Source organism: Lactuca serriola, chromosome 3 (assembly GCF_051521515.1).
Source record: "Lactuca serriola cultivar US96UC23 chromosome 3, Lser_US96UC23_V15, whole genome shotgun sequence".
NCBI lineage: Eukaryota > Viridiplantae > Streptophyta > Magnoliopsida > Asterales > Asteraceae > Lactuca > Lactuca serriola.
This window is the reverse complement of record NC_136410.1, coordinates 71923828-71938549: the sequence shown is the minus strand read 5'-3', so window position 1 is coordinate 71938549 and position 14722 is coordinate 71923828. Positions and strand designations below refer to the sequence as shown.

At 36.7% G+C, this 14722-nt stretch overlaps 1 protein-coding gene across 1 annotated transcript; it reads right to left on the bottom strand.

Annotated features, from left to right (window-relative positions):
* Positions 1-10790: 10790 nt before the first annotated feature.
* On the bottom strand, positions 10791-14461 carry LOC145092586 (uncharacterized). Its single transcript, XM_079030534.1, has 13 exons — positions 14304-14461; positions 13104-13275; positions 12874-13003; positions 12669-12771; positions 12462-12585; positions 12292-12357; positions 12169-12207; positions 11999-12079; positions 11882-11929; positions 11756-11806; positions 11588-11656; positions 11229-11486; positions 10791-11157 (listed from the first exon to the last, which is right to left on the bottom strand). The coding sequence occupies exons 2-13, from the start codon at positions 13254-13256 to the stop codon at positions 10894-10896; spliced, it is 1386 nt and encodes a 461-aa protein (XP_078886660.1). The 5' UTR covers positions 13257-13275; positions 14304-14461; the 3' UTR covers positions 10791-10893.
* Positions 14462-14722: the final 261 nt, after the last annotated feature.

Below are 14722 nucleotides of genomic sequence, written 5' to 3'. Positions count from 1 at the left end.
GGATGATCCAATAAGAGCTCAAATGTTTAGTTGAGCCAATACACGTTATAGTGCATTTGTGGCCTCCCTTATTTTAGTGAAATCATGGAACAAAAACATTACCCTGCTTAGTTTGAGGAATGCAAAAAGTTTAGCAGCCTAAACCTGAAATGTATCTAGGAAAGATATGTCTTAACCAATAAAGGTTGAAGTTAAGCGTCCTTGCTTAAGCATGTAGGTTTTTGAGTGATATAAAAAAAATTGAGTTATACATGTAAAAAAAGAGAGAAATTACCGAAAAAATTCTTGAAGAATTTTGGAGTTATCAAAGTATGAAGATCAAAGATCAAAGTTCTAAGGAATCAAAATTTGAAGATGCCAAAAATCATGAAAGAAGTGAATTCAATGAAGTTAAAGGTTAAACATCAAACAAAAGAAGAATTCAAGAGCTCCAAGTTGTGGTATCTTCTAAAAAGTTGTAATTCTCTAGTTTATGTACGCTTGGATAGCTTTACAAAAAATATCTTGAGGTTAGAAAGCTTTCTGATGATGGATTCGGAGGGTTGCATAAAGTGAGCATTGTTCGAAAGAAGTGGGTAATTGTTTATGAAGATTGTGAGTATTTAAAGTATGGGGGTACTTTAGGAAAAAAATTTAGACACAAATGCATGCATTGAGTTCTTGGCATAATAGCTGAGCTAGAATTGGATTGTTCTATGTGATGTTAGTGATGAAGGTTTGAGTTTAAATAAGTAGATTTGCTTGAGGGTAAGCAAAGCCTAAGTGTGGGGTATTTTGATATTGCCATATTTATACATATTTTTAGATATTATTTAAGTACATTTTTATATATATTTTGGTCATTTGCATACAATAATGGTACTTATAAGGTTAAATTATATTTTGCAGCCAAAAAGAATACATTTTGAAGAAAAGGGACTAAAAGCGTTAAAGAATGGAACTTTGGAGGTTGAAGGCTTGAAGGACAAGAAAAACACCCAAAAAAGACATACTCACGACGTGAACAGGTGATGGTTCACGACGTGAGTAGAAAGAGTTAGAAGATAAGCATCCGGGTGAAGGAATCATTGCTGATCAAGATTGCCTCGAGTTCATGACGTGAGTTTTAAATTCTCACGACGTGAACGGTGAATTTGAAGAGAATATAAATATCTTTGCCCATTACGATTGGGGAGACTTTTGGCTGGCTTAGAAGGGTTCCTCGAGACGAAATTCAGAAGAAAAGAAGATTTGGAAGCTGGTTTTAACACCAATGAAGAAGTTCATAATTTGGTTTATAAATTGGTACACTTAAACATGTCTTTGATTATAGTTTTTGTTTGTTTAGCTGTTAGGATGTCCAGCTAAATCTAGCTGCTTCTGTTAGCTAGATGAAACTGGAACTCATGGTTTTAATGCATTAGATTTGACTTTACTTGTTGGTGATACGCTTGTGTTGATTGATTTTACCTAGCATGCTTTAATTAATTATTTGATTGCTTTAAATTCTTGTTATGTGTAGTTAGTGAACACAAATCTGCATGAATCTGAATACCTAATAATATAGTGAACACTAGTTTATTAGAGCTAAGATCAAACCAATCTTAGATAAGTAATTGAATCATTGAATTAAGTTGTGTTAGAGAACTCATATTATGACTGTAATTGTGTTTTGATTAATCAATCTTTCATGGCTCCAATCTTATTTAATAATTGATTATGTGTTAACTATTGTGTGACCACACATAGATTTACGTGAATTGATTAAAATTTTTAGATTTAGAACTAAATTGCTAATACTTCTTAAATTGGTAACCAACAGTAATAGTCCTAGCTAATGTATAACCATTGAGTGAAAGCGGATTCGAACCAACAGAAGTGTTTTGTTTATTGATTGAGTTTTTGTTAAAGAATTAAGTTCACCTAAACTTGCAAAATTAGATAAAAACCCCTTTTAGCTTATTAATAGTTAGATTAATTTAGTAGTGAATAGATTAATTAATAACACCGTTCCCTGTGACCGACACCCGACTTACCTAAGCTATATTGTATTCGGACTAGGTACACTTCCTACAAGTGCATAGTTAGTCTAAGTTTGTTAGGTTATAAATATTAAAATTAGTAGGTACTTCCGTGCACATTAGTTATCTGAGTTGCCAATGTGCTTTAGTGGTTCCTTTCGAGATACCAAGGTAACAGAATTCTCCTTTCTTGAGTCTTTCATGATTTCTTTTCAAAGATCTTTAGTCTCTTTGTAGTTTTATAAGTTACCAAACAAGGAATTTAGAACCATGTCATTAATATTTTCACCATTCTTAAGGACATCAGTGTGATATTCCCAACTTTTTCCAAGAGATTCTAGAAACTTTAAAACCAATTTAGAGGAATGCTTAATGATTCCCAACCTGCGCATATCATTAACCAAACAGTTAGACCTATTAAAGGTTTGGGTTAAATACTCACTTTTTTTAGAAAAGAAGTGCTTATATCTCTGATTCAGATTATAGATGGTTGTGGCCTGAACTTCTATAGTACCTTCACAGGCTACAGTCAGCGTTTCCATCATCTCTTAGACTAAGTCACAATTCTGCACAAGATGGTACACGTGATAGGGAAGAGAGTTTCCTATCGCAGCTCTAGCTTTAACATTAAGATTTATCAGCCTCTTGTCATCGTCGTCATAGTTGGTCTCCAGTTTTTGCTTCAAGGGACCAACTTGAGCATTGTTGGCCATAGTTTGATACATGGGAACATGAGGACCCTTTTCAATGATTTTGCACATCTCATAGTCCATGGTTTCAAGAACCACCATGGCTTTGGTTTTCCACATGGAAAAGTTGTGTTCATCGAAGGGAGGAATTTTCTTGAGACTAAAGGATTTGGAATTCCTTGAAGACGACATGATTACTTGAGTGTATCAAAAACCCGCTCTGATACCAATTGAAGGTTTGTATCGATCAGATACACTTCAAGTATGAATAACAAACGTAAAATTAATCTAAGCAAATAATAAACAGAAAGTAAATAACACAGAAGATCTCCACATTGTTCTTTCACCAAGAAAGAGTTTTATCTTCACCAAGAAGACGAGTTTTTCATAAAGACAATTGACACAAAGCCACGATCACAACATTAGGGTTTACCCTAATGTTGTATATATACTAATTTATACATGTATATCCCTATTGAAGGGATTTTGTCTAATCTATACTAAGAACCGATCTTATCACAAAGATACCGAATTTGTGATCTATTCTATACTTATCTATATCATTATCTAATATAAAAAAGATTACAATCGGATAACTGAACTGTAAGTTGACCTTGATAGCTTTGATATGCTGACGTTATCAATATGTAGATGTTGATGCTGACTGATCAATGTATCCGGTGTTTGACTCATCGAATCATAAGGTGTGATCTTACAGTCATAGATAAAACACTTTCATAGAATAAGAGTTTTGCATAAAAACATTTTTATAAGAAATTGCCATATATGGGAAAAAGTCATATTGCTTGTTGATCTCACATCAAACCTAGTTAATTACATCAATTGTATTTATCATCAATATAATGTCCCATAACTATTTCATATAGTTTACTAAGTATAACCTAACCCATTTGGGTCATAATTTCTCACAAATGGTAACCTACTTTACTTTTGCTAACTTACTTTAATTTACCACTTGCTTCACGGCTCCTATAAAATCAATGACTATATTAATCTAGCATTCCAATATTATTTCAAATCCATTTCAGCGGCTAAATGTGCATTATAAGGGCATATAAACCATTTCGGACATATTTACCACTTTGTCCCATTTTTAAACACTTAACCCTTTTCTTGCATAAAAATGTTTAAATTCCCTGATATATTTTCTTCCTTTTTCCCTCATTTAAATCCGAAATTTGTATATATAAGGTGTAAAAATTGCATTTTATTTCACTATGACTACTAGATAAAAATTTAAAGTTTATGAAATACCAAGTACATATAAAAGTAACTTTTTTCCTTTCTCTTTTCTCAATTTTATTTTTCTATTTCTTATGTCTTTCTAAACATCTAAATTTGTAGATGTTACAATTATCTACCCTTTAAAATGATTATATACCCGGAATTACTAAAAGAAGAATGAACTCTTTATCAATGTTCAATACTTTGACATTTATTCATAGTAGCACTCTACTTTGCAATTTCTAATGAGTTTCCCAACTCTACTTCAGCAGATCATTATACTCCTTTTGAGTTTTAATAATCCTTGACGTTGCAGAGTGAGAAAAAGGTCCATTAATTATTGCTTCCCATATGAGGTATCCATTATCCTCAGATCCTATAACGCAGTCTTCGAAGTGATGCACCCAGACTTGATAATCATGGGTATATAGGATGGGAATCTTCGTGGTTGAACCGATGCTGTTGGAAATATTAATGGGATTCGATTGCGACTCGTCCATTATGATCGAAAAACCTGTTCAAAGATCAGACTTGTAACAAATCAGATTAGGGCAAAACAATAAATATCAAGATACGTCAATAATGAGATGACGGCTCAATAAATATCAGTAATTGCGGAAAAACCCTAATTGAAACCTTTTCACATAAAAGATGTGTATCGATTACACAGCCTCCTGCTCTGATACCAATTGATGAGATTAAAACTTAATCTTGAAGATCGATTAGATCTCAAACAGGTAAATAATTATTAAACAGCAAGAACACGAAAATAAAGAACAAGTCAAGAATGAATCAAAGGTGTCGAATGATTATAAAATAACCCTCAGAAGAGCTCGATCAAGAACATCAACTGTAGAGAGTTGGAGGTTTACAAGAACGATAAAGAAATCTGCAAAGCTATCGTGATGATCGTTATTCTCTAAATCGTTTTCCTAATATGCATGCAAGCATATACTTATATAATAAACCTAGCAAGCTCACGGTTGGACAGGCCCAAAACCGAAGCACAAAATAAATGGACTAACAGCCAAGCCCAATGACGCAACACATAGACGAATCTTCAACCCAACACTTTTCTATGAGCTCCATCACTCACCACTTAAGTTTTTAAACATTAATAAGTTACTTAATTTCGTGACTATTTCATTTGGTCACCTCAATTGTAATCTCACTCTTTTGAAGTTATTACTCATCTTGGTGATTACGAGGTCACTTAATGCTTTCAAAGCTTCTTTAATTATCTTGAAAGTGTCACTTATATCATACTTCCATCTTTCTTTGGTTGGAAACAATGGATTTTCTAATTATATTCTATCATTTTGATTACCATGAATTCTAGTATATTTAACTATTATGTAATAAGAGTATCCAAAATAGTAATTATAGCTTTTAGCTTTTCCACTATTTCATATTCGCATGTAGAAGGCAATTATATGGCCCTTGCATTCGGGGTGCATTGGAGCTTTATTGTTAAGCATTGGTTCTTACTCTTAAGAACTCAATCAAAATTAAATGAAGTAGCAAATAACAGACTGCATAAGCATTTCCAATGATTATTTTGTAATGTCCCAAAAATAAGACCATAAAATTTTTCATTTTTAGATTAATAAACATCAAACCATATCATTATCATAAAACCAAAGTTATCAAAATGTATCGATACATCATCAATATCAGAGCAAAACATAAAATGTGGAATCGAGTGGTGTGTGCTCTGCAATCATCTCAAGCTCTTCCCTTTGGAACTAGAAGTACCTGAAACATAAAATAAAAATCGTAAGCACAAAGCTTAGTGAGTTCCCCAAGATACCACATACCATACATAATAAACACATAATGGGCCCCGCCCGACATACATATAAACATATAGCATATGAACACATAGGCATACAATAATCATAAAGATACATAGCAAACAAAATGGTCATCAGGCCCCGCTCGGTAAGCATAATAGTATTTAACACATGCAAGAGTCACGCACACATCTAGCATCCTAACATAACAAAATCATGGGCCGGAATTGGTGTCTTCAACCCACTAAACATAGTGAGGAAACTCACCTCTAACTGTTGAATCACACTGATAAATATATGGTTGTTGGTCCGATAAATCCCCGAGCTATCAATCACAATAACATCCAATTAATATATGGATCCCAACTTATTCTGAGAGTCTAAACTAGGGTAAAATACCCTTTTACCCTTTACCCAACTTGGCCCAAAGCCTAGTCCCAAACCAACAATCTAAAACGCCCAAATTCCAAATAAACACCCAAGGCCCAAATACAGCCCAATTTTCCAAATTGGGCCCAAACCCTTTCATGGGCCTTAATCCAAGGTCCAAAAATATTCCTAGCCCAATCACTTGAATTTTGATGGCCCAGAAAGTCCCAAGGCAACCAAAATCCAATATAGCCCATTACCGAGAAGCCCACAACATCGAAGCCCAAGCTGGATGGGTATGTGGAGCATACTCAGCACGTACGCGCAACGTACTCGCTTTAGGGCTTGTACGCTAAGAGTACCTGCTTGTACGCCCATTGTACTCCTCTATTTGGCCAACTTGCATTTTCCAGCTCTCGTAATCGATTAAGACTCACTCCAAAACTTAGATCTGACATCCTTGAGGTGGTTTACCACGTAAAGTTGCCAACTTTACGTGCATGCATGGCTTAATGAAGCTCTTAAAGCTCAAAAGGACTTAATAGACGACTTAATGCATGCATGAGACCATAAACACCATAAAGTTTGCACCCTTAAGCTTAAGGAGCTCTTCAAACATCCAGATCTACAAGATTTAGCTTTTAAAACGGACTTAACCCATCAAGACCAATCAAAAAGGGACAAAGAAGCATAAAACCATAACATGAAGAGATCTAAACAAAGAGTATCCAAGGTATGAACTTTATATCTCAAAATTCACCAAAAGATGGAGCTAAATTTGGATCTCTAAGCTCCCCCCCCCCCCCCCCAATGAATGAGTGTTCCAACTTCTTCTTTTATCACTTTAAGGAGAATAAACCACCAAAAATCAAGACCAAGGCTCAAGAGAACTCAAAGATGCTATTAGGGTTCAATATTAGGGTTTTAGGGCAATGGAGGTTAATAAAGAGGCCAATCTTAGGGATTTAAGGAGCTAATATAGGGTGCAACACCCTAAATTAGAGTTTGATTAAAACGTACGTACGCCCCGCATACGTGCCCGAAGGCGTGATCCATCCTCGCATTAGTACGTTAAGCGTACACACATGGTATGCCCCACATACTAGCTTCTCGGCTAGTACGCTAAGCGTACCCTGTGGTACGCCCCGAGTACTAACAATAAGGGCCAAAAGTGAAATAATGAAAATACAAAGGACCAAAAAGGAACATTCCCATAACAAGCGCTACAGTTCTCCACCACTCGAATCAGACTTCGTCCTCAAAGTATGCTGCCCCAAATAATTTTGGATAGTGCTTTCTCATATCATCTTCTGGCTCCCATGTCCACTTCAAACCCTTGCGGTTCTGTCATTGCACCTTCAATAACTCAACAACCTTATCCTCAAGGTTTTCATCTTCCGATCAAGGATCGCCACCAGTCTCTCAATATAATTCAGGCGTTCATCCACCTGAATATCCTCCAATGGTACCACTATGGAATCATCCATTAAGCACTTCCGCAGCTGAGAGACATGGAACATGTTATGAATCTGAATGAGCTCATCGGGAGGATCCAAACGATAAGTAACCTATGATAAGCAACATGGCCCACCCGGGCCAAAACCCTAAAAAGACCATTATACCTGGGACCCAGCTTGCCTCGCTTCTTGAACCGGATGACACCTTTCCAAGGTGACACCTTCAGTAGAACCATATCCCCCACTTAGAACTCTAAATCTGATTGGCGCCTGTTGGCATAACTCTTCTGCCGAATCTGAGTTGTCTGGAGGCTGCTTCGAACTTGCTGAATCAGCTCAGTGGTCTTGAGTACCACCTCGGTACTCCCCATAACCCGCTGACCAACCTCACCCACAACAAATTAGGGTCCTACACTTCCTCCCGTAGAGCATCTCGAAAGGAGGGCGATCAATGTTGGTGTGATAACTGTTGTTATACAAAAATTCCGCTAACGGAAGATATGTAACCCCATTCCCACCAAAATCCAATATACACGCCCACAGCATATCCTCTAGGGTTTGAATAGTCTGCTCGCTCTGACCATCGGTCTGTGGATGAAATGTTGTGCTAAAATGGAGACGAGTACCCAACTCGTCATGAAACCTCTTCCAAAACCTGGAAGTAAACCGGATATCTCTGTCAAAAACCACCGAAACCGGCACCTCTTGACGTGCCACAACCTCTATGCTATAAATCTCAGCCAATTTCTCTGCAGAAATACTCTCGTGAATCGGAATGAAATGCACACTCTTGGTCAATCAATCCACGATGACCCAGATCGAATCCACTCTGCACGCAATTCGAGGTAACTTCGTGATGAAATCCATGGTAATATCCTCCCATTTCCATACGGGAATATCCAACGGTTGCATTTTGTCATGAGGTCTCTAATGCTCAGCCTTGACTTTCTTGCAAGTCAAGCACCGCTCCACATACCAAGCCACATCCCAATTCAAGCAGGGCCACCAATAATCAGGACGAAGATACCTATACATCTTCGTCACCCCGAGATGAATGGTGAACCTAGACTTGTGCGTCTCCTCCATTAGAACCTTACGCAGACCACCCCAATACGGAACACAAACCGGACGATGTGGATTCAACAATCTATGGCTATCATAATCGAAGGAAGCCACCTAACCTACAATATGGTCACTCTTCATGTGCTCTTCCTTCATAGCCGCGACTTGAGCCTCACGAATCCGCTCCAACAACAGAGTAATCACGGTCATCCTCAAACATATGTCTCTGATCGGAGTCGCGACCACCTTGCAGCTGAGAGCATCAGCCACCACATAAGCCTTCGCCAGATGATAAAGGATCTCACAATCATAATCCTTCACCACATCCAACCATCGGTGTTGCCTCATATTCAGATTTGGTTGATCCATCAAATACCTCAGGCTCTTGTGATCCGTGTAAATAGTACAACAGACCCCATAGAGGTAATGCCGCCAAATCTTGAGGGTGAAAACCATGGCCCCCAACTCCAAATCATGCGTCAGATAATTCGCCTCATGAGGCTTCAGTTGCCTCGAATCGTAAGAGATAATGCGACCCCTCTGCATCAACACCGCCCCCAATCCTGTGATCGACGCATCACAATAAACCACACAATCATCGACACCCTCCGGCAGGGTCAGAATCGGTGCCTCGCATAACCGTCGTCTCAAGGTCTCAAAAGTTGCATGCTGCTCAGGCCCTCAGCAAAAAGTAACCGTCTTCTTTGTCAACTGACTCAAAGGAACAACTATCGTGGAGAAATCTTGGATGAATCTCTGATAATAACCCGTCAACCCAAGGAAACTTTGAATCTCAGATGGAGATCTCAGAACCTCCCACTGCATCACGACCTCGAATTTGGGCGGATTTACCAAAATACCATTCGGGTTGACAAGGTGCCCCATAAACTGCACCTCGCACAACCAGAACTCACACTTGGAGAACTTTGAGAAAAGTTTCTCCCTCCTCAAAGTCTCCAGCACCTCCCTTAAGTGCTCCTCGTGTTGCTCCTAAGTCTTGGAATAAACCAAGATTTCATCAATAAACACAATCACAGACCGATCCAGCATCGGTTTGCACACGCGGTTCATGAGATCCATGAACATGGCTGGAGCATTGGTGAGCTTAAAAGGCATCACCAAGAACTTGTAATGACCATAACGAGTCTGGAAAGTTGTCTTCTGCACATCCTCATCCCTAACCCTCATCTGACGACAACTCGATCGCAAATCAATCTTGGAAAACCAAGATTCACCCTAAAGCTGGTCAAAAATATCATCAATCATCGTGAGTGGATAACGGTTCTTTACGGTTACCTTATTCAGCTCAGGTAATCAATGCACATACGGTGAGACCCATCCTTTTTTCTTCACAAACAAGATCGATGCTCCTAATGGAGAACTACTCGGTCGAATAAATCGCTTGTCTAAGAGCTCTGGCAGCTGTGTAGACAACTCCTACATATCGGGAAGAGCCAACTAATACGGTGTTTAGGCTATTAGAGCCGCACCTGGAACCAGATCAATCCTGAACTCAATCTGCCTCTCCGAAGGCACCCTAGGAAGATCCTCTGGAAACACATCGGGATAATCCCGCACAATAGGTACATCATCCACAGTTGCCTTACCCTTATCCCGGGTATCCATAACATAAGCGACAATTCTTAAACAACCCTACTGAATATAACGTCTGGCCCTCGTTGCTGCATACAAAATCGGCCCACGCTGAGCTCTCTCTCCATGAACCACCAACTCTCTCTCACTTGGGGTTCGAATTCGAACACGTATATTGTGATGTATTTATATACATTTAGGATTATTATTTCATTTGCTTATTTTGAGGAATAATCGTCATTTACATCTTGTAGCATTCTGTTTCACTATTTTTCTATCATCGCTTTATTTTACTATTATTTTTTATTAAATCCGAATTTGGTTAACAAACACATTTTGTATTGCTCTTGGCAAAAATCACGTTAGAAATAATAAAATAGTCCAACCCATAATTTTGCATATGTTAGAGCTTGCCAAGTACATAAATAAGAAACGGATGAATCACATGTTAGTTGGTAAATAACTATTGTGTACATCAAAGATTTCCAAATTGAAGTATGTTAAACCCTTGAGGTTTCTTAATCCTATTTACGCAAAGCAGTTTTTGTTAAAATCAGTATTAAAACCACAACTAGAAAGAGAGATTAGAAGCTACATTTTGTTGCAACTATTTCCTTGTATGTACAAAATAAATAGTGTCGAGCTTGAGTTAAACACAAAAGAAAATACAACACTAATTTTGATTTCACTGAAAAGATGAATTATGCGTGGATGATCTCGGTTTAGGAGGCATATAAAGGAGGGAATCACCACCACACTCGATTGGAGTATGCATAAGTGGATTCCACCTATCAAAAACTATTCTCCCCCCTCTTCCAATCCTCCCACGGAAATTATGACCACCACCACCGCCACCGCCGCCGCCGGACGGTGGCGGCACTATCCCTGCGGCCGCCAACTTCTCCGCCACTAATGGTTTTGTAAATAGCAACACTGGCTCGACCGGATCCTGTAAACATTTCAAAAATTGATAATTAATATAAGTAGAAAATATATTTTGTATGAAAAAAAAAGATGTACCAATTTATGTAGCCAAGAATATGGAACAGGTCTTCTTCTTATATCTCTCTTCATGCTTCCTACTCCAGAAGGCATAATCACCCTTGGTGTGTCTATTAAACCATGAGGCTGAAAACGAATTCGGTTGTTGTTGTTGTTGTTGAGTGGGAAATCATCAGATTCCAAATATTCATCTTCACTTGAAACAAATTTGGACTGTTGATGGAAAGATGGCATTTCGGGAAGTGCTAAACTGTCTTCTAGAAGCTCTGTTTCATTCTGAAAAAAAATAAAAAAAAAATAAATCCATAATATGTCTATTATATATTAATATCGTATCATAAAAAGTTAATAAAGACATTCATTCCACTATAACTTACCTTGTATTTCATTTGTATCCTTTGCAAGCTCACTTCACTTTCCATTACATCTCTCTTTTTCTCCTCTCTCTGTTGTGCAAACATTCTTCATCTAGTCAGTATCACTACCAAAAAAATAAAAAATAAAAAGAAATGTGTGTGTGTGTGTGAGAGAGAGAGAGAGGGTACCTTGATTAAAGCTTCTAGTAAGTTTTTGGCTTGATCAAGGTTGCGTCTCACCTGATTGAGAAATAAAATGTAAGATAAGAACAAGAAGATAATAGTTTGAGAACATATACAGGTGAAAAAGCTGACCTGGCGAAGCTTTTCAAATGATTGGACATTGTTTTCTCTTCTTTGCATCTGAAAATATATATAAGCATTTTTTAATATCTTAGATTATGTAAACATATGAAGAATTGACAGACTTACCCTTCTTGTATGAAGTCTGTGAGCTTTCTCCCTTGGTCTAAATACATTGTATGGGTTGGTGTCATTAACTGGAGGAGGTGGCTGTAATAACAACAACAAAAAGGAAATTTAAAAAAAAAATGTTTTTTACCATTCAGGGGTAAAATGGTCATTTGAAAGAGGAAACTAACCTGCAGGCGGCGTAGAACAGGTTTAAGCCATCTTTCACGCTGATAAAAAAGGAACAAATTTGTAAGCAAAAATTAAAAAGCATAAAACCAAGAGTACTCATTGTTAAAAAAAATGAGATATACCTTTTCTTTCCAGTAACTGTAAATTGACTGGAATACCCCATACTGTATAGAAAGAGCTTGAAGGGCCTTACAAATATATAAAAGTCAATATATGAGTGCAAATTGTAAAAAAAATATAAGATTTATATAGATTGTGATAATATCATAATAATACTAAAAATGAAAAATACCTCAACTGCAGCATCAAATGTCAAAAGTACAGGTATAGGTGAGCCAAGTGTAGGAGTTATAACTCCTGCTCTTTCACGAGCCTTATGATCCAACACCTCTAACTTAAATATAATAGTCTCAAATCTGCCCAATAAAAAAAATAAAAAAAGAAATTTGAAGTTAAAGAATATGAAAGAGAAGAACAAGAAGCATAAAAGGAGTTGTACTTTTCAGCTGGAAGGATTAGTCTTTCTTTGTTGAATTCTTGAAGCCAATCTTCATCTTCATTGTCAAGATCATACTCAACAAAGTCTCCAAGTTCAGCTCGTGCTGGAAATATTATGATTTTATTATTAACATGAATATATATTAATGGAGAATGTAAATTATATAACTAAAAATTAAAAGTTTGGTATTTTATAGAGTATAGACCTCCCCTTGCACGTAGGTAAGATGCTGGTTGATTGAATGTGGGAGAATAATCTCTTTCATATGTATCCACTATAACATACTCAGGAGTTGGAATTTCAGAAACTGTTTTCTTACTAGCAGCTTGGTGTACCTAAAGATATTTTAAAAATAAAATTTCAACCTAAAAGAAACTCAAACTGAAAAAAAAAAAAAAAAAGACATATAAAGAAAAAATAAACTTGAAGAAGAACCTGGGTATCATTATCAGCTTCAGCAACAAGGCGAAGCATCTGTGTACGTGTAGATGTTGGGGTATCATCATCTTCAAAATCTTTTATAGATTTTACAATGGGAAGCTTCTTGTGAATGTCAAGGGGCCTTGGCCTAAAGGATAATCTACTCATATCAGCAGATCATCTCCAACTACAAACAATCAGACATACACAATGTCACAATTACACATTACTTGCTAGTTAAATAGTATCAGTTCCTTCACTTATGGTGATATATAAGTCTCCCTTCCCGTTAGTTTATCTGAAATTAGGTTTTGGTTTCAGCAATTCAATGTTACAGTTTGATAGAAGTATAGTTTCATTCAATTCAAATTGTGGAAACAGTAGTAAATGGAATGAATGACAACTACATTGCAATCGGTGTCAAAGCATGTGACCATTACTTACTAAGTGGAGAGGCATAACTATTTAATATAAAGTATAAATATAAATGATGAATGTCAAAATCAAAAGTGTTCATTTTAAAATTCCATGGAAGACAAAACAAATGTACTATTGCAGCACTTTGTAGCTAGTGGACATTCATGATCCACATTCTTAACTTTGGATGATCATGATCATGATTCATGATTCAGAAATGTGGATACAAAACATCTTAGCCAAACACTTGGTGAACTTCCTGAACTTGCTGTCATTTTCACAGAATTTAAGAACTTGTCTCAGATAGATTTCTGGTTGTTTTTAATAGTGGTTTCTTATAAGAAGCATGTTGCCTGAAGACCTTGGCCAACAGAAACCATAATAAGGTGCCTCATGAACCCTAGTGGCTATGGAGATACAAAAGAGCCACATAAAATGCATACTTCATACGTATATTAAATTGCAGGAATTTCACAACCAATTAAAACTACACAAATGAAGAAACTCAACACTTAAACACATTAAGCTTAAGAAGCAATATAATTTAATAGAAACTTCAAAGACATATAAAGCTTTTTTTAAGCTGCAAATACCTAAACTTTTATGATTGTCAAACAAAATAAGAAAATATAGCACAAAATGAAGCATAAATATATCAATAGCCTGATGTTTTCATCGTCACTAGCAGCAGAGATTCATAAAAAAAAATTACACAAAATAACACAAATCTCAAATCAATTACGAGCAAAGATAAGAGAAATCACAGAGGAAGTCCCGAGATAGAATTCGAAATCGCACCTTAAGCTCAAAGCAGAAGAAGCCGGAAGGAAGTCGGAAGCCTGAATCTCTCCTCTGCTCTGGCACGAGCCTCGGTTAGGGTTTCGCCGACTAATCTAAAACTGAGTCCGATTTGGGGATTTGGACAGAAAGAATCCGGGTCAAATATAAGGTTTTAGTTCGATATATCTTTGATTTCAATCGGGTTTGGGTTCTACTTGTCAGGAGCGACCAAGATTTTCTTTTTTTCTTGTGTAAAAACTTTGTCAATGTTAGGTTCGTTGATATTTTTAAACTTTAACAAGGAAACAAATAGTCAAATAGTGATTTTTTGAAATGATCCAAACTTCTTTTATATCTTCCTCCAAAAAAAATACTCTTCTTCATAGATTTACATGTATTTTTATAATTTTTTATACATGTTTTACAACTTCTTTTTA